General features: G+C 38.2%; 1 protein-coding gene across 1 annotated transcript in view; it reads right to left on the bottom strand.

The window, feature by feature from the left end:
* Window positions 1-20,798, bottom strand: part of RERG (RAS like estrogen regulated growth inhibitor) — a 111,064-nt gene extending 90,266 nt beyond the window's left edge. Inside the window, exons 1-2 of the mRNA XM_072653644.1 lie at window positions 20,542-20,798; window positions 14,243-14,418 (exon numbers count right to left, since the gene is read on the bottom strand). Of these exons, the coding sequence (XP_072509745.1) occupies window positions 14,243-14,303 (61 nt within the window). The 5' untranslated portion in view covers window positions 14,304-14,418; window positions 20,542-20,798. The remainder of the gene's footprint in view (window positions 1-14,242; window positions 14,419-20,541) is intronic.
* Window positions 20,799-23,687: the final 2,889 nt, after the last annotated feature.

The raw sequence follows: 23,687 nt of genomic DNA, 5'->3' as shown, positions 1-23,687 counted from the left end.
TAAGATCTTTAAATTGGGGGAGGGGGGGAGGTCCTCCAGCATGGACCAATTCTGCGCTTACTTGGTTTAGTCCAATTTCTCTTCCTATCATTATTTTCTTGAGTGTCACTTTTACTTCCTCCTGGGACAAATCTGAGACTGTGGTGTTAGAGTCTAAATATGACAGCTCCACTGTTACTGATAGTATTGATATAAAATTTATGTGAAGCTTTGCCAGTTTTTTTTTATTTGCTGTCCTCCTTCCATTATTTTTTCCTTGGCTGCCCCACGGTATTCTAACTCTAATTGGGTCTTTCGTCAAACTTTCTGGTAGCTTGTTTGTCTCTTCACTGTTTGATAAGGCAAGCCTATTTACTCATGGCACTTATAAATCAATCAAAGAACTATTTATAAGCATGTACTATCTACCAGGTACTGTCCTAAGCACTTGAGGGAGACAAAAAGAAATAATTTTTGCTCTCAAGGGGCCTTTGCTATATTAGGAAAAACATGTATAATATACAAAAAAAAGTGACAATAAGGTTATTTTAGAGGTAGCAGCTAGGGGTATGAGTTAATAAGAATAATCTTAGGCTTCGTATGTATAATGGGTATCACTTCTTGCAGAGGAGAGGGTGGAAGAGGGGAGAGAATCTGAAACTGGAAATAATTTTTCAAATAAAGAAGAAATTCAGATTGGTTAGGACAATTCAAGGTGATTCAAGTTCAGATTTCAACTCAATTCAATACAATTAAACACCTAATATGAGGGAAAAAAAGAATAATAGTCTTATGGCACTGGAGCTGAGCCCTGAAGAAAGCTGGGAGGCATAAGAGTTAAAAGAGAGGAAAGAGGGCAGAAAGCCTGTACAAAGTCATGGAGAAGGAAGATGGAATGCCTCATATACAGAACTGCAAGAAAGCCAGGCTGGCTGGAGCATAGAATAAGTGAAGGAGAATCAAGTATAGGCCTGGAATGGTTGGAAGGAACGTAAAGAAATTTAAATGCCAAGAGTAGTTTGTATTTTATCCTAGAGACAACAGTGAGCCACTGGAGCTTTTTTGAGAAGGGGAGTGGCAATTTAGACCTGTGCTTTGGGAAAGCTGAGTGGAGGACAGGGAATTTAGGCTTAGGGAAGCTGAGCAAAAGATGGATTGTGGAGAAGGGAGAGATAACTAATATCGACTGATAAAGTATGTTCTGGGCTGAACTTGGCTCAGGCCAGTCCCCAGGCAGTTTACATTTAATACTGGAATAAAGGAGGCATTCCACTGTTACCAAAAAAGAGTTTACTTTGGCCATAGCAGAAGGGTATCCAAGAAGGAGGATATGCAGTGAGGGCACCTGAGATAATTTATCTGAGTAAGCTCCTTTACCTGAGTTACTCAGTATTTTATACCTGCCAAGAATTAGAGAGAACCTGCCTCAGTTCTGAACAGTTTTGAGTAAAACAACCAGAAAGAGACATCAACAGCCTAAGCGTTGATCCCTTGAATCAAACAAGTCTCCTGGATGGTTTCACAACCTTTAAAAAAAATTAAACTAGCCTAGCTTGCATGAGGGGAAGGAGTTGGGTTACTATTCCTACCACAAAATTTATTTTTATGATGGGAGAAAAGTCTTACATTACATATGTGTATCTTGCTTTTGTAAACTAATGGTGCAAAGAGAAATAAAATTTGTGAAAAGGAATACAAGAGAAGAACTAAAATTTCAATTAAACTTTTGGATCAGCAGTTCAGTCAGCATAATGTTTGTGGACAAAGTAAAGGTTATAAAAAGATGGAAAACTAAGTCAATGGAAGAATAAAAAATAATCAAATTTGATACCACAGTGCTTAATATATCTTGAAAACTCTATTTGACAAGAATTACTAGGAAAACCAGAAAGGAATTTGGCAGAAATGAAGTTCATACCAAATTTCTTATACCATATACCACAAGTTCAAATGGGATATATGATTTAAATATTAAAAGTCATACTATAAAACAAATTATAAAAGAACCAGATCAGATACATTTCACAGCTCTGGCTAAGGGAAAACGTAAATAAAAAAGGGATAGAGGTAATAAAAAATGATAAAACTGATGATTTCTATGAAATAACATTGAAAAGCTTTTGCATAAACAAAATCAATGCAATTAGGATAAGAAGGGAAAAATTCCATTGAGAAAAAGTCATTGTATACTATCTCTGCTAAGAATTTGATACCCAAGATGACTGGACAGCTAACAGAAATATACGTACATATATTTATGTATATACATATATACATAAATATATACACACATAAACACCCACACATATAGTCATTCAAGAACTGCACAATTGCTTCAAATTATTGCTAGGAGATATACAAATTAAAATGGCCTTCTACCTTGCAAAATGGCAAGAATAAAATAAAGTTGAAAATAGTCAATGTGGGAGAAGTTATGGAAAGACAAGTATAATTTCTTGGTAGAGCTGAGAATTGGTCCAACTATTCCGGAGTGCAGTTTCAAAGTATGCTTTTTAAACGGCTATATCCTTTGACCCAGAGATCCCATGGCTAGGCAAGACCAACTAGAACAAGAAAAGTCCTAAGATACTCAAAATAGCCATTTTTGAAGCTGCGAAGAAACAAAATAGATGCCATTGATTGGGAAATGGCTGAACAAAATGTGGTACATGAATGCAGACTATTATTGAATCATAAATGACAAATATGAAGAACTCAGAGAAAGATGGAAACATACATGAATTAATAAAGTACTACGTAAGCAGAATTAAGAAAGTAATATCTAGATTGACTACAACACTATAAATGAAAGGAAGAAACTGAAATTGAATTCTATAAAATTATAACTCCCAAGCTTGGACACAGAGAAGGTTAAGAAACCATACTTCTTTCCCTTCTTTGAAGAGCTGAGGAACTTTAAGTATATAATATCCAATATACTGTCAGATATAGTTCATGTGTTGGCTGGTTTTATTGAAATATTTTTCTCTTTTCTATTCTTTCTTACAAGGAATGGCTCTCTGAGTATGAGTGAGAGGAGGGCCATATAAATTAAGATGATGTAAAATAAGAGGTAAATAAAAATAAAGCAATAAAATAAGATTCATTTTCATCACCTGACAGGTTTCTTGTAACAATGTAAAACAGTTAAATAAAATTAATAACACAGTGATCTCATCTGAAAGCACAAACATTTCACATCTGTAGCACCCCCATCCCACCTCTATTTAAAAAATTAACAAATTAACATTTTGACATTAAACAATTTGCTAAAAAATTAACAAAAAATTAGAAATCTACTTTCTCTCTATTGCCTCCCACCCCACTGGGGAAAAAAGAAAAACAAATTTCTTATAACAAGTATGCACAGCCAAGCAGATTTTTTTTAAGAAAGTGAAGGTGTCAGAGTGAGAATATCTTGCAACTTCCTCCTCCATTAGAAATTACAGATGAATTTATATTTTAATCCTATATTGTCCTTGGTAGCCCTATCTCCCCATTAGTCATATAGATGAAGCGTTTCCTACTCGAGGCAGTTTGAAGGGTCTTTTGGTCTCCAAAATGGTGTCAACTGATTTACATCAGTTAAATTTCCTTAGGAAATGGTGAAAGTCTGTATTTATGTCTGTTCTTTTATGCATGTCCCATTTTTCATCAGCAACAGCTTATTTAAATGGTCAGTGCTTCAACATACCATAACTACTTCTCATTTTCATTCTTCTAATTTTATATTGATTTTGATATTTGTTTTAATCATGGTTTCATTGTTGACACAATTGACTCATAAATTACACCTACACAGCCATAGTTTACTGTCGGCTGAGTTAAAATCAATTTCACTTTTGTGATGTTGATGATCTCAGACATTCCTGAACAAAGGCCCATGTTTTTAATACCAGTATTCTACCAATGATATTATATGACTGAGATCACTGAGAAACAAAGGAATTAAAAGTAAGAATCACACAAAGGGCAATGGAAAGTGATATGATAAGTGTGTGCACGTTGCAACATATAGCAAATATGGAACTTTGAAGAACTGATGTTAAGGATGTAATTAAGGAAAATGTCCATGTGAAAAAGATGAACTGGTGTCTGGTGAGACCCAAGGATAACATACAGACAGGTAAAATTCTTGAGATATCAGGAAAAAGCAAAGAGTGGTACAGGATGGGCAGGTATGAACAAGGGACCATCTCTGAGATACTTCATCAAATATATCTGATGCAAAGATTTTTTTTTCCCAATTAGCAGTTTGAGAGAGAGAAAGAGAGAGAGAGAGAGAGAGAGAGAGAGAGAGAGAGAGAGAGAGAGAGAGAGATGGACAGAGAGAGACAGACAAAAAACCTTTAGAGCTAGAAGACTATTCATATTCAAATTCAGCCCCTGACATATACTAGCCAAGTGGTCCTGGACAAGTCACTTAATCTCTCAGTACCTCAGACAAATCTCTAAGAGAGTTGCCTACATTGATCAGAACACATCTGGAATACTGTGTTCCCTTTTAAGAAAGGTATTGGCAAGTTAGAACATATCCAAAAGTGGGAAACCCAGATGATAAAAAGCCTCCATTCCATGCCATACAAGAAGTGGATGAAGGAAATGGGGATGGATATTTATCCTAGAGAAACCTTTGGAGGAGTAGTATAGTTGTTCTCAAGTATTTAAAGGGTTGTCAAGTGGGAGAGAGATTAGAATTATTTTATTTGGACCTAATGTATTCATTGACACAGAAGTTTCTAACAATAGTTATCAATCATTCAGAAAATATAAAAGATTTCTAGTTATGTGATGGGATTTCTTCCTAATATGTCTGCTCCAACAATACGTTTGGAACCTGGCATTCTCCCAGATATTTTTTTCACATGAACATCGTGTATTTCAAAGAAGAAAACCTCCTTCCAAATGTGATGATTTATGAAGATAAACTCCTAGATCCACTTTAAATACATACATACATATGTGGTGTATGTGTGTGTATACATGTATGTGAGAGAGAAAAGAGAGAGACAGAGGAGGGAGACAAGGAGGGAGAAAGTATTTAGAATCAGAAAAACTACTCATACTAAAGTCCAGCCCTTGACATATATCACCCATATAGCTCCGGACAAGTCACTTAATCTGTCAGTGCCTAAGGCAGCTCTAAGATTATAAACTGCAAAGAAGTTACCTATACAGGGTATTTCTTCAGAGGCAGTTTCCTATACCAATGAATCATAGATCAATAACTACACATCTGCACAAACACATTTGTACATGTATATATTTGGAGGGAAAAACACCATCCATTTAAAATGTATAGCTTTGCATTTTTTTTAGTTGAGTTATGCATGATTTTTTTGCCTTTGTGAACAGCTCTCATTTCCTGGGTCCTTTCAGGTCAAGTTATTAATGTATCCTCCCTTCTTTCACGACTTAACACTCTTCACATTTTTTGCATATTTAATCTTAAGACCTTGCATATTTTGCTACAATTTCTAGCTTCCTCCCTAAATTCCCCCTTCAAGCAATGTCAAAGAAGAGTTTTTTAGCCATGAGGTAAAAAACAGAAGGCAGATTCAAAATCAATAGGGGGAAAAGCTTATTTAATGTAAGGGGAAAGAAAATAAGCATTTGTTAAGTACCTTGTGCCAGATACTAGGCTCCATCTTTGCACATATTATCTCATTTGATCCTTACAACAACCCTACAAAGTAAGTGCTATTATTATCCCCATTTTATAGTTGAGGAAAGTGAGGCAGGCAGAGATTAAGTGACCTGTCCAGGGTTACCTAGCTAATAAGTGTCTAAGGCAGAATTTGAACCCAGATTATCCTGACTCTAGGCTCAGCACTTACCTCGCCACAGGCCACCTACAGAGGTATAGTATACCTCCAAACAAACAGGAAAAAGATATAAAAAAAAACAGATCTAGTCATGCTTACTTCACTGTGGCCACCTGTGCTTATTTAGCCCTGATTTAAATTACACTTTTTCAGACTGGCTGTCCCAATCTCCAAAAATTGTGGCTCCAGAGGACAGTGGGGCTTCTGGGTGGCTTTCCCCTGCCCTTACATGAGCATCATCTTAATCTTTCTCTTTTTCTAGACATTTTCAGTGGAGCTTAGAGACTAGAGTTTAGTTGTTGTTCAGTTGTTTTTCAGTCATGTCTGACTCTGAGTAACCCCATTTGGGGTTTTCTTGGCAGAGATAGTGGAGACATTTGCCAATTCCTTCTCCAGCTCATTTTACAGATGAGGAACTGAGGAAACCAGGGTTAAGTGACTTGCGAGGGTCACTTAGCTAGTAAATGTCTAAGGCCAGATTTGAACTCATGATGAGAAGTCTTCAGATTCTAGACCCAGCACTCTTATCCACTTTGCCACCTAGCTGCCCCCAGAGAATAGAGAGACAGACCTAAAGTCAGGAAGACCTGGGTTTGAATCCTGCTTTACATATCAGGGGTAGGAAATCTGTGACCTTGAGGCCACACATAGCCTTCTAGGTCATTTGACAGTCGAAGGGCTGCACTTTAGGACCTAGAAGGCCATATGTGGCCTTGAGACCACAGGTTCCCCACCCCTAACTAAGCTATGTGGCTTCAGACAAGTTAACAAGGGGGTCTTCAGTGGTGAACCACGTGGACTTTTGTTTCACTCCGTGTTATTTATTATTTTATCAATTATTTGGATAAAATCATTAAGGGTACACATCAAATTTGCACATAGCATGCTGGATGGTAGAATCACTATCCAACAAGATACTGATGGACCAGAACATGGAATTGAACCTAATAACATTAAACTTAAAAGGGATAAATAAAGAAGATCCATAGAAAGGCAAACAGGATGATGAAAAGACTCGAAATCATGTCATATGACATGAGGTGAAGGAATATGGTGTGTTTAGCTGTGAGCTAAGGACACTTATGGATAGGTAACTGTCTTCAAGGTTGTGAAGGGCTGTCACTTGAAAGAAAGTTTTGATTTATTCTGCTTGGCCCCAGAAGGCAGAAGGAATAGCGATGGTTGGTGAAAGCAGTAATAATTGGCTGTAGTATTTTCTTATAATTCTTTTTAAGTTCTTCATAATAATTATGAATTTACTTTCTTTATTTTCTATTTCGATAACCTGGTTTTTCTCTCTTTTCAAATTCTCTAATGATTTATCAGTTTTGCTATTCATACTAAAACTGATCTTGCCTTATCAGTTCTTTTAGTCTTTTTTTAAACATGTTTTATTTCTCCTCTGATCTTCACACTTTCATTTTTTTGTGCTTCATTTGGGGTTTTTAACCTTGCTAACTTTCCTGGCACCACAAATAAAAATACTCATTGATTGATTTCTAGGGTTACTGGTATCTTTTAATTGCATGATTGATTAATGAAGCCTCTCTGAGGCTAATTTTTTTTCTCTGACATTGCTTTAGCTTTAATATATTTTGGTATGCTATACTACTATTTTTCTCTGTAATTATTTCTTGCTTCTACGATTTTTTTTCTTTGAACTAGCTTTTCTTTAAAATGTTAATGCTTAGTCTCTACTTATGCCTGGATCTTTTGGTCACGTTTCCTTTACTACGTCATTTTTATTATTACATAAATGATGTATTTATTTCTGCTTTCCTATATTTATTTATGATTTCTTCCTGCCCTGGAAAATGATTAACTGTGGTAAATAATGATGAAAAATATGTATGTCTGTTATATTCCTAGTCAGAATTCACTCTAGAGTCTCAAATCCATATGCTTTTACAAGTCAATTCAACTAAATTTCTGAAATGCAGTTACCTGATACCCAAACAGGGGAATGAGAAAGCAGAGAAAGAGAAACATGGCTCAACATTAATGACAATTTGGAGAAAGAGAGATCTAGAACTATGATTTGATTATGTAGTGAGCTCCATAGTGAAGAGAGTCCCTCTATCAATGCTATTCTGAAACTTTAAGTCTGGGAAGTGAAATTAGATAGGGTCACAGGGGAGAAAGAAGAAGAATAAGCTTTAGTGTAGCACCTACTATGTGCCAAGCACTGTGCTAAGCACTTTTTTTAAACAAATACCATTTCATTTGGAGGTAGGTGCTGATATTACCCCCATTTTAAGTGACTTGCCCAGAGACTTGCAGCTAGTAACTATCTGAGGTATTTCTACTCAGATCTTCCTGACCCCAAGCCTGGAGCTCCATGGACTGACCCACTAGCTGCACGTTAGCCAGGATTTGAACCAGGTAGCCCTGGCGAGACCTCTTTCCACTATGCCATGATTCATCTCATCACTAACAAATATAGCTGAATAATTAAAAACATATTTTAACTAAAAGACTACAGCAACATATTTAAAAAGTATACATTATAGCAAAGCTATATTTATATCAGGGATGCAAGAAACCCCTGATACTCGACAGACCTTTATATTTTGCCTGATTCTATAAAAGTCTCCCCTTAATAATTTGAATGATACAGCATAAGATCTGACCAGTATACTTTTACCTTTTAGGTTTCAAATGAGCATCCCATTTTAAAGATGTAAGGATATCTACAAGGCTTCTTTTCTGCAACAACATCAACAACTGGAAAACGGCTAGAGAAAGAGAGATGCTTTTGCACTGACATTTTGGCTATGATACCGGTAACACCTTAGAAATTTGGGCCTTTCACAAAACACAGGATTGAAGAGGGAACATATTTAACAGGGTGACTTAGAACTTTCCTCATCCCCTTCCTTATCAGGCAACAGTTATGATGCAAACAAATCACTAATAAAATATGGTTGGTAAACGGCTGAGTTTTTGCAAGTTGGTCATTGAGGCATAGTTAAATAAAAGAATAATCAAGTCTCTACTATCTATTCTAGTGGAGGGAAGCAGAAGTAAGATAATCCTAGACAGTGAATAGTCCAATAATTTTTATTTGACTTTAGGAAACAAGATTTCTAAACGCTTTTACCAGGTTTTACTACCCAATCATGTTTTTATTTTTGTTTTTGTAAGCTAGTTATAAAATTGTTTTGCATGCCCTGGGTAGGGTTAATCACAGATAACTAAGAATTAATCAGCAAACAAATAATTTTGTCCCCAGGTCCTATTCAGCTCAACTCACCCTTGCAACTGTTTGCATAATGTAGAAGAAAGAGCTATGTGGCCCTGTGTTTGTCTAAACTTTTTGTATGTTCCTTATATACAAACACATACAACTTGAAAAAGTCACTCCTACACACCTCATGAAAGGAACAGAAAGGAAATATAATAGTCTGCATGGTGTGACATTCTTCGCCTTTCTTATGTGATTAGAGAGGATGTTTCAGGTTATTAGATTTCCTGAAGACAAAAGGGACTGCTTCTCTAACCTTCCAATATTTTAAACCTGTCATACTGATCTTTCTTTTCAATTATTCCCTCTTTCACCACAATCTCAAGTCCTTACTCTACCAAGAAACTGTTTAATTCTATTGAGCAAACATTTATTTAATACCTACTATGTGTGGTAGGGAAGGAAAAAATACAAACATAATGAACACATGGTTCTTGCCACCACTGAACTTACAGCCTAATAGGGGAATCTAACACAAGCACAGGTAATGGTATATATAGTAATAAGAAATACAAAATGACACACAAGGTCGGAGGAGGAAAAGATCAGCCATGAGTAAGAAGATCAGGGAAGGTTTCCTGTAGGAAAATGTACTTGAGCCAGGTCTGGTAAGTTTCAGAAGTCAGATGAAATGGGAGGGAGGGCACTACAGGTGCAGTATGTGTAATGGGGATGGTGGAGGAATGGGGTTGAGTTCTTTGAATATAGGCATAGAAGCTGATAAGAGAGTTTGTATACAGCAGCTAGGAGTTTGTTTTGTGTTTATGTTTTACAAATATAATCACAGATGCTATCAGGAGCCCACTTCAGACCTCTTCTTGTTCAATTTAATTCACATCTATAAACATTTATTACTATATGCAAGATCTAGCTTTGCCACAGAAAGGATGATTCAAATTACAGGAACATAGAATTTTTGCAGCTAAAAGCTATCTCAAAGCTCACCTGGTTCAACTACATCAATTTTAAAGATAAAAGGAGGATGAAAGAGACTCATTGGTTTTTTCCAGAAGTATGTAGCTCATGAAGTGGTAAAGCTGGAACTGGGGCCAGGACTTGTTCTCTGAACTCCCTTCCATTATACTATGAAGGCAGGGGGAGGGGGAAGGAAAAGGAGGGAGAGGAGATTCAAGTACAATACTTGATGAAATCTCATTGAAAATCCAGTGGACTGATCAAGACATTATAAAGTAATATCTTTATGGTTACTATTCAAACGTACCAAATGACAGAAATATTTTCAGGAGAGAATCTGAGAGGGAATGGGGAGTACAGGTCTTGGCTTTCATTGGACACATTTTAAAATGTTTTGGACCTGAGATAATTCTTTATACTAAAACACTATATCCTGTATTTATCTATGTACACATACACAGGCATATATAGGGACTAGATCTTCAGTGATATAGGAAATACCTGAATGAAGAAACTTCCTCTACCCTCAATTGATATTAGCACCCTCACTGTAACATATCCTAGTAATATGTAATTCTAGAGGATCACTAGTCACTTAGACTGAAAAATGAAAAGACTTGATCAGATTCGTATAGCCAAATATCTCAGAGATGGGTGCTCTGGGCTGCAAGACCAACTCTCTAGCTAGTATGCTATGTTGCCCAGCACCTATGCATATGTGTTCAGTTATGCATATGTACACGTAACATATACGTGTAAATGCTAATGCCCTGCTTTCTGCATGAAGCTTTTACCATAACTGCTAGTACTCTCCTTCCCTTACTTACCATGTATTTATTTTGGTATTATTAGATAGATATTTATGTATGTACATATTGTCTTCCCCAAAAGAATGTAAGTTCCTTTAGAGGAAGGACTATTTCATCTAGGTCTTTGTATCACCAATACCTGGCACAAGGTCTGTCACATAGTAGGTAATTAATAAATCTTATTTAGAGAGAGAAAGAGAGAGAGAAAGCGCTGTGGTTACAACTAAAGATATAAATATATGAGTATATAAATACATATACATATATTACATATGCATATAATATATATGATAGATAGATGATAGACAGACAGACAGTCAGACAGACAGATAGATAGATGACAGATTAAGGCCCAATATTTTCCCAGGAAAGGAAAATATACAGCTCAGTTTGAGCTCCTTAACATGTTACAACAATCTATGTCTGTAAAAATGAGAGTTCATGACTCAATGAAGCAACTGGTCTTTGAATTATAGTGTCATGTTATTGATGACAGCCTATTCAAGAAATGTATCAGTATTTATTTATAAGGGGAATTGCACAAGTTATCTCATTTCTATTGAGGGGATGTCAATCATGAAAATATATACTTAAAAAGAAACAGATCACAATAAAATATTTAATCAGCTTCCCTTCCCACACTTACTACCTAAGAAAAATTGAAGAAAGGGAGCATCAAGTTAACCTGAGAGGCATAATAAAATACTAGATTTATCTTCATTCTATTCCTACCTAGGACTTGATTCCCTTCAGGACCTACACTTTGACTAAAGTACCTAAATAATTATATTCATGTCATATGTTCAACAGTAAGAGTGAAGCCAAAACCTAAGAAACTCATTTCTGATCTCTATTACAGGACCTTTGTATGAAGGAACAGGCAATAAGGAGGAGGATTGAGATTTATATTTGCCAAACAATATTTGGCAATTAAGAGATCAATGGTAACTTTGGAGAGAGCATTTTCAGTTTAATGATGAGGTCAAATGACAGACTACAGAGGGTTGAGAAGAAAGAAAGTAAAAAGAGAGGAAATGGGAACACCAGATATGGATGACTTTATCAAGAAGCTGAGTAGAGAATAAAAGATATAGTACAATAGCTGGATGGGGGATGAGGGCAGTGGGAGAAAGGTAGGATCATCTGAGAGATTTTTAAGGATGGGAAGCCATCAATATATTTGTATGTGGGAGAAAAAAACCCAGCAAACAGGAAGAGACTGAAGATTAGACAAGGAGTGAGGACTACGATGGAGGACAATCTTCTGGGGATGATCAAGCATGCCTGTAAATGGGGTTGGCCTCAACAAACAGAAAGGTCACACATCCATCTGAGACTAGGGTGAAAGAGACAGTGAAGAATGATGTTAGAGGGATGACCAGTGAGGAGAAAGGGGAAAAGGGAAGTCTCAGAAGATGGACTCAATTTTTTGGATTGAAAAGAACTCACAACTGAAGAGCTAATTATTGTCATTCTCTAACAATGCTATCAGTATTCAGTATGTGAATGCAATGAAATAAGAAACAAGAAATGATGAAAGGGACAGTTTCGGAGAAACCTGGAAATACATTTATGAACTGATGAAGATTGAAGAGATTTATTTATACAACAGCAATAACAACAATGTAAACATGAACAGCTTTGAAGGAATTCAGAACTTTGATCAATGCAATGGAATCACTACGTCAAAAAGACATACATTTTTCAGTCATGGTCAATATGGGAATTTTTTTTGCCTAATTAATCACATTTGTTGCAAAAGTTCCATTTAGCTTTCATGTATTTTCTTAGTAGATGGTGGGAATACAAGAGGAAGAGAATATAAATGCTTATTAATTGAAATGAAGTATTTTCTAAAAAAAGTATCAACAATTAACAAAATTTAGGTTACTCCTATAGGACTGAATTTTAACCAGATAAATATGGCTAATATCAGTACTAATCAGCTAACATAGGAATTAATCAGATCATGAACATTAGCAAAAGTACAGTATGTATGTCTGTGTAAGATGACCAATGTGTAACAGCTTTCATTTTGAATGTGTGAACAACACTATTAAAAGGTCTATGAGAAATGCATAATGAAAGTGAAATAACAGTTTACATTTCATTTGAGGAGAGAAGGCAAACACTCGAGGGTAAATGCAGGTACCTATCAAAGTGCCTGGCACATGGTACATGTTCGATATATGTTTATATCAAACTTGTTGATGTCTAACTTCTTGAGCCATTACATCATTCCTTTTGAACTTTTCTCCTCCATCCACTGAAGCAATTTTCTCACTTCCCTCTTACTTTCACCAGCTGGACAAAGAGAAATTGGCCTCCCCTCACAAGGAAATATAAAAAGTACTAGCAAGGAAATGGTCATGGAGGAGTACAGCATTGTGGCTTAAATATCTCTAACTCCGATGAAGAATGGCAGCTTCTTAACTTATACCTACTGTTCAATTTCTATTCGGTTTCTGCTTGGATCTTGGATAAGAAAAAAGAGAGAGGAGAGGGCAGAGGGAAGCACACTAGAAGAAAGATAAAAATGATTTCAGATAAAAGTGAGATTATGAATGAAGAAAACCCAGAAAGCCAGGAGCAAGACCATAGATTGAAGGAGATAAGATGAAACTTCAACACTTCAGGCACTGGGCACTTTGGACTCGATTTTTGTGGACTATCCATTATCTGATTTGTTCATTTTAATTCTGAGTGAGGCATGGCTCTACCATCTGTCTTACAGAAGACTCGTGAATCCCTTTACTAGGAATAAAGGGATAGTAGTGTATGTAGAGTCAACGACTGTAGCTTCCTCCAACAATAAAGCCAGCATTCAAAAGCTCAAGTTTATTTGACATTTTGGTATCCTCTATTTTAGCAATCCTTAAATCATAAATCCTTAAATCATAAATGATCAAAGACTTAAAAAACCGGATGTTAGCTACATCACAGTTCATTATTTTACTCTCTGTCTTCAGGATAAATATCCTTTACTATGGTACGGAATACAAAGGCCCTGAGTAATCTGTGTGAGACAAGAGAAGAAAATATATACACATTTAAAAGAACTTGCTCATAAAACTTGCTAGTAAATTTTTTAAACTACTAACTTATAACACTTCTACTAGCTCTATCACACAACAGCAATAATGCATCTGATAAAAATAAATTAGCGAAAAGCTTACAAATGTGTAATAAAAATGTACGTAGGGAGAGTCTAATTTCTTTCAGGCCTAGTTTAATTTCTTGTCTGACCTGTGGACCTAAGCTAATCCATATGGGTTCCAGAATATTATCATCAAAAAATTTTTTAACCAAAAACAAAACTCCATGTTAAAGAGATAGCAACAAGCAATTTGAAGTAAAAATTCGAGTTAAAGAAAAGATCTTTTGCATAATGGTGAGTCATATGGGAAAGGTGAGAAGGAATCACCTGTCACATCTCATTTACAAGGTGGAAATGATGGTAGCAATCTTACCTGACTTCCCCACACCTGCCCGGCCAAACACTGCCAACTTAACTTCTGCACTCTTAGCCATACTGAAAAAAGGCAGGTAATATACTTCTCTCAAAAGAAAGTAACTGCAAAAATTGATTTGGCTCTTGTCTTCAGCTTCACCATATCATGGTAAACCTCTGCACGTCCTGTGATCCCTAAACAAAATAGAGAACATTAAAGGGGAATGCAACGTCATTTTTAAGAAGGCTGTGCTTTTCAGCCACAACTGACCTCCTTATTAGATTATCTGTGTACCTAGTGAATGCATAATATACTTTCATCCTGAGAGCATTAATTGAGAACACTTTTAAGGCATTATTTTGGGCTACTTAATGTACCTTCTTGGCAATGGAGACATCCTTAGAGTAGCACACATTCACAGTTCATTTCATGTTTTATTTTTCTTCAAATTTCTACTGTAGGCTGTCTTTTTTTTCTTAAAGTCACACTACAAGAGGGGTTCTTAACCTGGATCCGATGAACTTTTAAAGAAAACTAATATTTTGGTATGATTAGTTTCCTGTGTAATTTTGTTTTATTTTATGCACTTAAGAACATTATTTTGAGAAGAGGTCTACCTGAATTAACTGCAAAGGACATATGAAGAAAGACAATAGCTGCATCCAGAGAAAGAACCGGCAAGTAGACAAATGTATATAAAGGTTTTACATATATATACACATATATACTTATATATGTATATTTGTGTCTAATAGCAGCCATTCTAGGATGGAGGAGGGAAGAAAAAAAGGAAAGTTACATTATAACTTTATTACACATTTAAAAAGAATAGCAAAGTACACAATAGATTTGCAGTTTCATGTACAATCATCTTTTCCCCCCATTCTACTCTGTTATGAAAATACTTTTTTTTCAATTTCAAATAAATTAAATTTAAAAAAGAAGGGATCCAAACACTTCACCAGACTGCCAAAGGGGTCAAAGGCTAAGAATCCCTGCACTATACTACAGTAGACAAGTTTCACATTGACATTCACAAAGGACAAGTGACCCGGCCACAGCTGTATGATACACAAAATAGCAAGGGCTTTGGTTTTGGTTTGTTTTTTTTTTAATGTTTTATTTGGGGAAAATTACCTCATCAAATATGGGGAATGTCTCAGGACAAATACAATTGTGAGGGTCTAAATTCTAATTCTAATCCTTCCATATATCTCAAACAAATAACTTCCATAGTTGGCTACCTAAAGACCTACCACACAGGAAAAAAAAGAAACAAAACTCTGTCTTCTTAACTTTGCTAACAAAATCCAATGCAGATAAGTAATCTCAATTATGCCCCTTACTAAAACAGCAAAACAACCTTTTCACACTTCTCCAGAGTTTACTTTTGCTCTTCCAGTCACCACAGAGGCTATTCCAAACATTTTCAACTCTTCTCAAACCTCCTCCAGCATCCTCTCCCATCTCACCTGAGCCCCTTGCCTCATCCTTCACTGGAAAAAAAAACAAAAAACAACAGATCATTTCCAAGAGCTTCCTCTTTCCCTCTCACCTCAAAGTATTCAGATTCCTTCTGGCAACTATCTGGTCCTTGACCCCTGTTTCACATGGAGAGGCACACCCTCTTATGCCAAGGCAAACTCCTTTATCTCTAGGCACCTTTGATCCCATTCCATTCTTCAGTTTAATCCCTCTATTATCCCCATTCTCACTTGTCTTCATTTTCCCACTGTCCACTGGTTGTTTCTCTGCTGACTAAAAACATGCCCATTTCTCCAACATTTAAAAAAAATCCCTCACTTTATCCAACCATCCCCACAAGGTTTCTTCCTGTGTCTTTCCTCTCTTTAATGGCTAAATCTGAAAAGGCAGCCTGTGGTTAGTGCCTTCACTTCTTTTCCTCTCATTCAATTCCAAACACTCTATAATCTATAATATTCAATTGAAACTGTTGTTTCCAAAGTTAACAGTGCTCTCTTAATTGAAAAATCTAATGGTTCTTTCTCAATCCTGATCTTCTACAGCCTTTGACACACACAATGATCATCTGTTTCTCCTGGATACTCTCTTCTCTCTAGTCCTTCTCCGAACTGTCTGCTCCTTTTCAATCTTCTTTGCTGGACCTTCATCTAGGCCATGCTCATTAGCCCTAGAACTCTACCAACGGTCTATCCTGTTCCTTCTTTTCTTTTCCCTCTGTACTATCAATTCCATGGCTCCAATTATCAACTCTTTGCAGACAATTCTCCAATCTATAATCTGGCTCTATCTCCTGAGCTTCTGTGCCACACCACCAGCTTGCCTTTTGGACATCCCTTATTGGATGTCATAGACATCTTGGAACTCAACATGTCCAAAACAGAATTCTCTTTCTGCCCAAATTCTCTCCCATTCTGAGCTTCCTTATTACTCTGAGGGCACAACCATCAGCATCATCCTAGTCCTTCAGATCCACAACTTTGGTATCATCTCAGCTCCTTGTATGTATGCACCTTATGTATCCAATATATTCCCCAATCTTGTTACATTTCTCACACATTTCCTCTTAATTCACATCCACTACAGTCACCTCATACCTCAACTAGTACAACAGACTTTTGGTCAGTCTGTTTGCCTTAAGTCTCTCCCCAGTCCCATCCATCTCTCGCTCAGATGTCAAAATGATTTTCCTAAAGTCCAGGTCTGACCATGTTACCTCCTATTCAATAAACTCCAGTGGTTCTGTTAACTCCAGGATTAAATATAACATCTTGTTTAAAGCCCTGTACAACCTGGTCTCTTCTTTACAACTTTTCTAATCTTTTACTTTACTCTGTTCCACACACTCTATAATCCAGAAATATAGGTTTCCTTGCTGTTCCTCACATATATCACTCCATTTCCTGCTGCCACATTTTTTTTTTTTTTACTGGAAGTCAACCCATTCCTAGAATGCTCTCCCGCCTCACCTCTGCCTCCTGGCTTCCTTCAAAACTCAGTTCAAATCCTATCTTATGCAGTAGGGCTTTCCCATTCCCTTCTCTCCACCCCCACACTCCACTCCTGATAGCAACTTTCCTCAGATCTAACAGTTCATTTTTTTGTTGTTGTTACATAATGTCTCCCCCATTAGAATATAAGCTCCTTGCAAGTAGGGTCTGCATTCCCTTCCTATACTGAAGTGTTCACCACTGGAGGTAGTTCATTCCATTAGCGGACAACTCTCATTATTTAAAAGCATTTCTTATACGGTGGGCAATTAGGTAGTACAGTGATTAGAATGCTGGGCCTCAAGTCAGGAAGACTCCAGACACTTGCTAGCTCTGTGATCTGGGCAAGTCACTGAACTCTGCCTCAGTTTCCTCATCTGTAAAATGAGCTGAAGAAGGAAATTGCAAACTACTCCAATATTTTTGCCATGGAAACCCCAAATGGGGTCATGAAAAGTCAGATATGACTGAATAACGACTAAATAAACAATTTCCTTATATTGAGATAAACTCTTCCTTCCCTGGAGAGCCACTAGGTTCTACTCTCTAGAAACAAAATGTTTACTCCCATTTTTCACATAAAAATTCTCCATACATCTAAAAATACTACTGTATCTTCTATATCCTCATTAAAGAGAGGCATTCTAGTATAGAGGATAAAGACTTAACTGGAGGCCAGGAAGACCTGGGTTCAAGACTCACCTCTAACAAATATTGACTGTGTCACTCTAGGCAAATTACTGAACCTCTCGGTGTTCTAGTCAACTTTATTTGTCTATAAGTTTTAGAAAAATGTGCTTTATTAATAGACTTCTCACCTGAGAGTTCTCTATAACAATGAAATTCCAAGTTCAGCCCTATACCTATATATCCCTACTAAGCCTTTTCTCTTTTTACAGGCTAAATATCACCAGTTCCTTCAACTAGTCTTCCTCTAATATGATTACAATATTCTTTTACCATCTTGAGTGTTCTCTAGATGTCCTCTAGTTTGTTAACATGCCTCTTAAAGTGTTGTGCCCAGGACTGAACACGATAATACTCTAGGGCAGAAAACAATGAGTCTAATATTTTCTGATCTAGACACTCCTGTTATTCACTCGTTAGTTTCCAGCAGTCTCATTACTAAGTTGGTTTATTCTGAATTTGTACAATAGGGATAAGGGCTAGACCTGGGATTTCATTTCATGGAACTCCCAGATGAATAAACTCCTTTAGTAAACTCTACTAAACACAAGTTAGCATCTTCTCAGCTATGTATACACTTTGAGATTTGCTTAAGGCATCTGAAAGGTTAAGTGTCATCATCTGGCCAGTATAGGTCAAAGGCAGGATTTGGTTCCAGGTCTTACTGGCTCTAAACCCAGTTCTCTACCCACTACCCCACACGACCTCTCAGTTGAATTTTTAGACAACTATCTTTTCACATGAACTATTTTAGTTTTAGCCAATCTCCCTCAATCTTTATTTTTTAAAACTCAAATGCAGGACTTGACATTATCTTCCTGTTTTCCTAATCTGTCAATATCTTAAAACGAGACTCAATTCTATTCTCCAACCTAGTAGCTCATCTTCTTAGCTTTACTATCTGCAATTTTTTAGAAAACTTTACTTTGATTAGCAAAGTAATTACTTAAAGGAGAATGACACTGGCAAAAGTAATGGCTTTAACAAAAGTGAAGATTTCTGAAAAATTCCATAACAGCAAAGATGTACTAGAGTTTATTATTCATTTATGCTATTTACATATGCACACATGCATATGTATTTTACTAACATATATACTTCTGCAAAATCTCTACTTTCGGGCTATTAATCATGCATTTACCACTTTCTAAATGTAAGACCAAAAGATCCGTATTACCACTTGCTAATATGTTAATAATATCCTCTAATTAGGGAAGACTGCCTTAACAATTAAAAACAAAAGAAAATTTCAAGATAAAATTTTAGCATCTGCTCTTTGTCCACTTTCATACCTTTATCTAAAAATGGAAGGTTTTCTTATTTTATCCTTTTACGGTCATAATCGTTCATAGCAAAGGTTACAAAAAAGGCCTCAACCATTATGGATCACAGATTTAGCACTACAACATCCTAAAGATCATCTATTCCAAGTCCCTCTTTTTCCATATGAGAAATGGACTCAAGGTCATCCAAGGAGTAAATTAAAAAATCCTGGATTCAAGCATAGGTACTATGACTCCAAGTCCAGAATTCTGTCCACTCTACCATGGAACTAAGTAGTTCTATGTTTCCCTAGAGAAAGTTCTGTAAGATGTAGTTCAGTCACCTAAGTCTCAAGTAAGATTGTGTGCTTGAAAAACAAATCTGAAACAAAGAATATACAAATGTTTATATACGAGTTGTCTGTAGGAATGCAGAGTTGTCCTCTTGTCTGGTTTATATTTCATGAGGGTTACCATCTAATCTTGCTTCTCCGCAGTCTTTGAAAGCCTTCAGTAACTTCCATCCAGCCCCAGTGACAGCAATCTCACAGAAGGAGAAGATGTCTCTGCTTATTACCTCATGAAGTTACAGCCTGATATTGACAAGCGCACGCCACGTTCTGGGACGTAACTGACTGTAACTGACCAGGGAGACAAAACGCACTGGCAGCGGCTTTCGGAATTGTATTTCTCACAATACAATTAGCCATCTCGCATTCGGCAGTGCAACGCAAACGGAGACGTAGGGTCTGTCTGATGTCATTTGGTCCCAAGTTTCTGGTGTTTAGAACAAACGTTACTGCAAGAGCTGCCATCCAACGCTGCTCTGAGAAAACTAGTGTATTCTTAGCGTGTTTCAGGAGGTGCTGACTGGCTGGAGGGGGAACAAAGCACTTTGTTCTAGGGGGCACCGGTCATGGGGAGGGCAAACAACACTGAACGAGCACCGACTGTATGCGGGGCGCCGCGCTGGGCAGCGGGGACGCGGGGATGGACTCAGATACCGCCCGTGCCCGCCGGCGCCCGCACGTTTGTCCGAGGGGGCCTTTGCACGCAGTGCGGGTGCCGTCCCGGACGGCCGAGGAGCCTGAAACCCAATCTTCCGGCCTCAGATCATTGCTATCTTTCTAGGGCTATTGATCCGCATCTCCCCGCGGCCCCAGGCTGGCCGGTCCCGCAGCTGCGGTCGGGCTAGAACTAGGTGTGCAACAGGTAAGGCCCTCGAGGACGGCGCCTTCTCCCACTCGCTCCCCGGCCAGGGGCGCACATGCCGCAGCCTGCCCCCCAAGGTCGGCGCCGCCGGGTCCCCCCAGCCCGGGAAGGCTCCCCCCAGCCCGGGAAGGCTCCCCCAGCCCCCGGCGCAGCGCGCGCACGCGGCGGCCGCCGGGACACTCACCTCTGCCCCCGGTCAAGTTCAGGTCCGGGGGAGGGTCTCTTCCGGTCTGCTCTCGGCTCTTTCCAGCTCCGGCGGGATTCTGCGGGTGCTCGCGGGGGCCTGCGGAGGATCCGGCTCAGGGCTGAGCCGCAGCGGCCCGGGCAGAGGAGGCAGGAGCTGCGGCCATGGCGAGGGGGAGGGACCTTCCGTGCGCTCCCTCCGCCGAGCGCCACAGCGACTGCCGCAGGATGCCCGGGGGCTGCGCCGACTCGGGCTGCTCTCCACCGCCCAGCCAGCCATCGTCGCTGCGGAGCGGCGCTGCGGCGCCCCCTGCTGCGGGCCCGCGGCGCTGCGCCGCGTGCGCACCCGGCCTCCCTCGCTCCCCGGGCTCCAGAGGATTGACAGCCCCGGGACGATTCCTAGGACTGAAGAGTGGGAAAGGAACTTGTACTTGGTTTACTGCCATCCCCTTCAGAAGGGGAAGCAGAGGATCAGAGAGGTGCAATGATTTCCCCAAGTCAAGTCACCAAACATTTATTAAGTGCCCACTGTGTACCAAGCACTGTGCCAAGGTCTGCAGGTAATTATACCGATGGTGATGATGGTGATGATGGTGGTGATGGTGATGATAATGATGATGATGGTGGTGGTGGTGATGATGATGATGGTGGTGGTGGTGGTGGTGATGATGATGGTGATGGTGATGATGATGGTGGTGGTGGTGGTGATGGTGATGATGATGATGGTGGTGGTGGTGATGATGATGATGGTGATGATGGTGGTGGTGATGATGATGATGATGGTGATGGTGATGGTGATGGTGATAGTGATGATGATGACGGTGGTGGTGGTGATGATGATGATGGTGATGATGGTGGTGGTGATGATGATGATGGTGATGATGATGATGATGGTGATGGTGATGATGATGATGATGGTGGTGGTGGTGGTGATGATGATGATGGTGATGGTGATGATGGTGGTGGTGATGATGATGGTGGTGGTGGTGTTGATAGTGATGATGATGATGGTGATGATGATGATGGTGATGGTGATGGTGATGGTGGTGGTGGTGGTGATGATGATGATGGTGATGATGGTGGTGGTGATGGTGATGATGATGATGATGGTGGTGGTGGTGGTGATGATAATGATGGTGATGGTGATGATGATGATGATGATAGTGGTGGTGGTAGTGATGATGATGATGATGGTGATGATGATGATGATGATGATGGTGGTGGTGGTGGTGGTGTTGATAGTGATGATTATGATGGTGGTGGTGGTGGTGTTCATGGTGATGATGATGATGGTAGTGGTGTTGGTGGTGATGGTGATGATGTTGGTGGGGGTGGTGTTGATGGTGATGGTGGTGTTGTTCATGGTGATGACGATGATGGTGGTGGTGGTGATGGTGATGAGGATCCAGCAATGGATCTGCAAAGTGGTCTAATAAATCTGTATTCCAACAAGATCACAAGAAAAGGAAAAGGACCCACATGTACAAAAATAGTTGTACTAGCTCATTTTGTGGTGGCAAATAATTGGAAATTGAAGGGATAGTCATTCATTAGGGAATGGCTGAGTAAGTTGTGGTATGTGTACATGAATGTGATGGAATACTATTATTCTATAAGGAATGATGAGCAGGTAGATTTCAGAAAAACCAGGAAAAACTTACATGAACTGATGCTGAGTTCTGAGTTAGCAGAACTAGGAGAATATTGTACACAGTAATAGCAACATTGTACAATGACCAACTGTGATAGATTTAGCTCTTCTCAGCAATGATAGAAGACAATTCCAAAAGACTCCTGATGGAAAATGCTAACCATATCCAGAGAAAGAACTGTGGAGTACGAATGCAGATTGAAGCATACTATTTTCATGGGTTTTTTTGCTTTCTGCTTCTCGTGGTTTTTCCTTTGTTTTGATTCATCTTCCACAACATGGCTAATGTGGAAATATATTTAGCATGATTGTACATGTATGACCTATATCAGATTGCTTGCTGTCTTGGAGAAGGGGAATGGAAGAAAGGAAGGGAGAAAAATTTGAAACTCTAAATCTTGCAAAAATAAATGTTCAAAACTATCTTTACATGTATTTGGAAAAAATACTATTATGTAAAAAATAGAAATATTTTTATAAAGAGAGATCAAAGAAAAAGGAAAATGACCTATCTATCTATCTATCTATCTATCTATCTATCTATCTATCTATCTATCTATCAATAGAAATATTTTTATAAAGAGAGATCAAAGAAAAAGGAAAATGACCCATATATATATATAGCAGCTGTACTTGTGCTGGCAAAGAATTGCAAATTGTAGGAATTCCCATCAAATGGGGATTGGTTGAACAAATTATAATTTATGAATGTGATGGAATAGTATTGTGTTATAAGAAATGATTAAGGGAATGGTTTCAGAAAAACCTGGGAAAACTTGTACGAACTGATGCAAAGTGAAGTGAGTAGAACCAGAAGGATAATTTATAGAGTAACAACAATATTATAAACATAATCAGCTTTGAAATACTTAGGAACTCTGGTCAACTTAATAACCAACCACAATTCCAAAGGATCTATGACATGCTGTCCTCCTCCAGATAGAGAGCTGATCACTGAAAGCACAGATTGAAGCTCTTTTTTTCTTTTCTTTCATTCCTCATCTCTTCTTTCCTGCTTTCTTTTTCATTCTCTGTCTCTCTTAACATAGTTAATGTGGGAATTTGTTTTGCATGAGTATATATATTAGCAATGAATTTTGTTTTTATTGACTTCTCAATGGGTGTAGGAGGAGAGAGGGAGAGAATTCCGAAGTGAAAATAAAATAAATTTTAATGAAAAAAAGAATAAATGACCTCTGAAGCCCTTTTCTAAAAATTCTAAATATGTAAATCCATATACTATGCTATATTATCTTTGATACTTTAATTAACTCACCAATTGTTTATTAAATACTTACAGTGTGCTTAGGCACCATGGACTAAACCAGGGGTGGGGAACTTGTGGCCTCAAGGCTACATGTGGCGCTTTAGGTCCTCAAGTGTGGTCCTTTGACTGAATCCAGACTTCACAGAACAAATCTCCTTAATAAAAGGATTTGTTCTGTAAAACTTGGACTCAGTCAAAAGGCTACATCTAAGGACCTAGAAGGTTACAT

The sequence above is a fragment of the Notamacropus eugenii genome, chromosome 3, assembly GCF_028372415.1.
Source record: "Notamacropus eugenii isolate mMacEug1 chromosome 3, mMacEug1.pri_v2, whole genome shotgun sequence".
Lineage (NCBI taxonomy): Eukaryota > Metazoa > Chordata > Mammalia > Diprotodontia > Macropodidae > Notamacropus > Notamacropus eugenii.
Note: the sequence above shows the minus strand (reverse complement) of the source record. Positions and strands in the feature narration are given on the sequence as shown.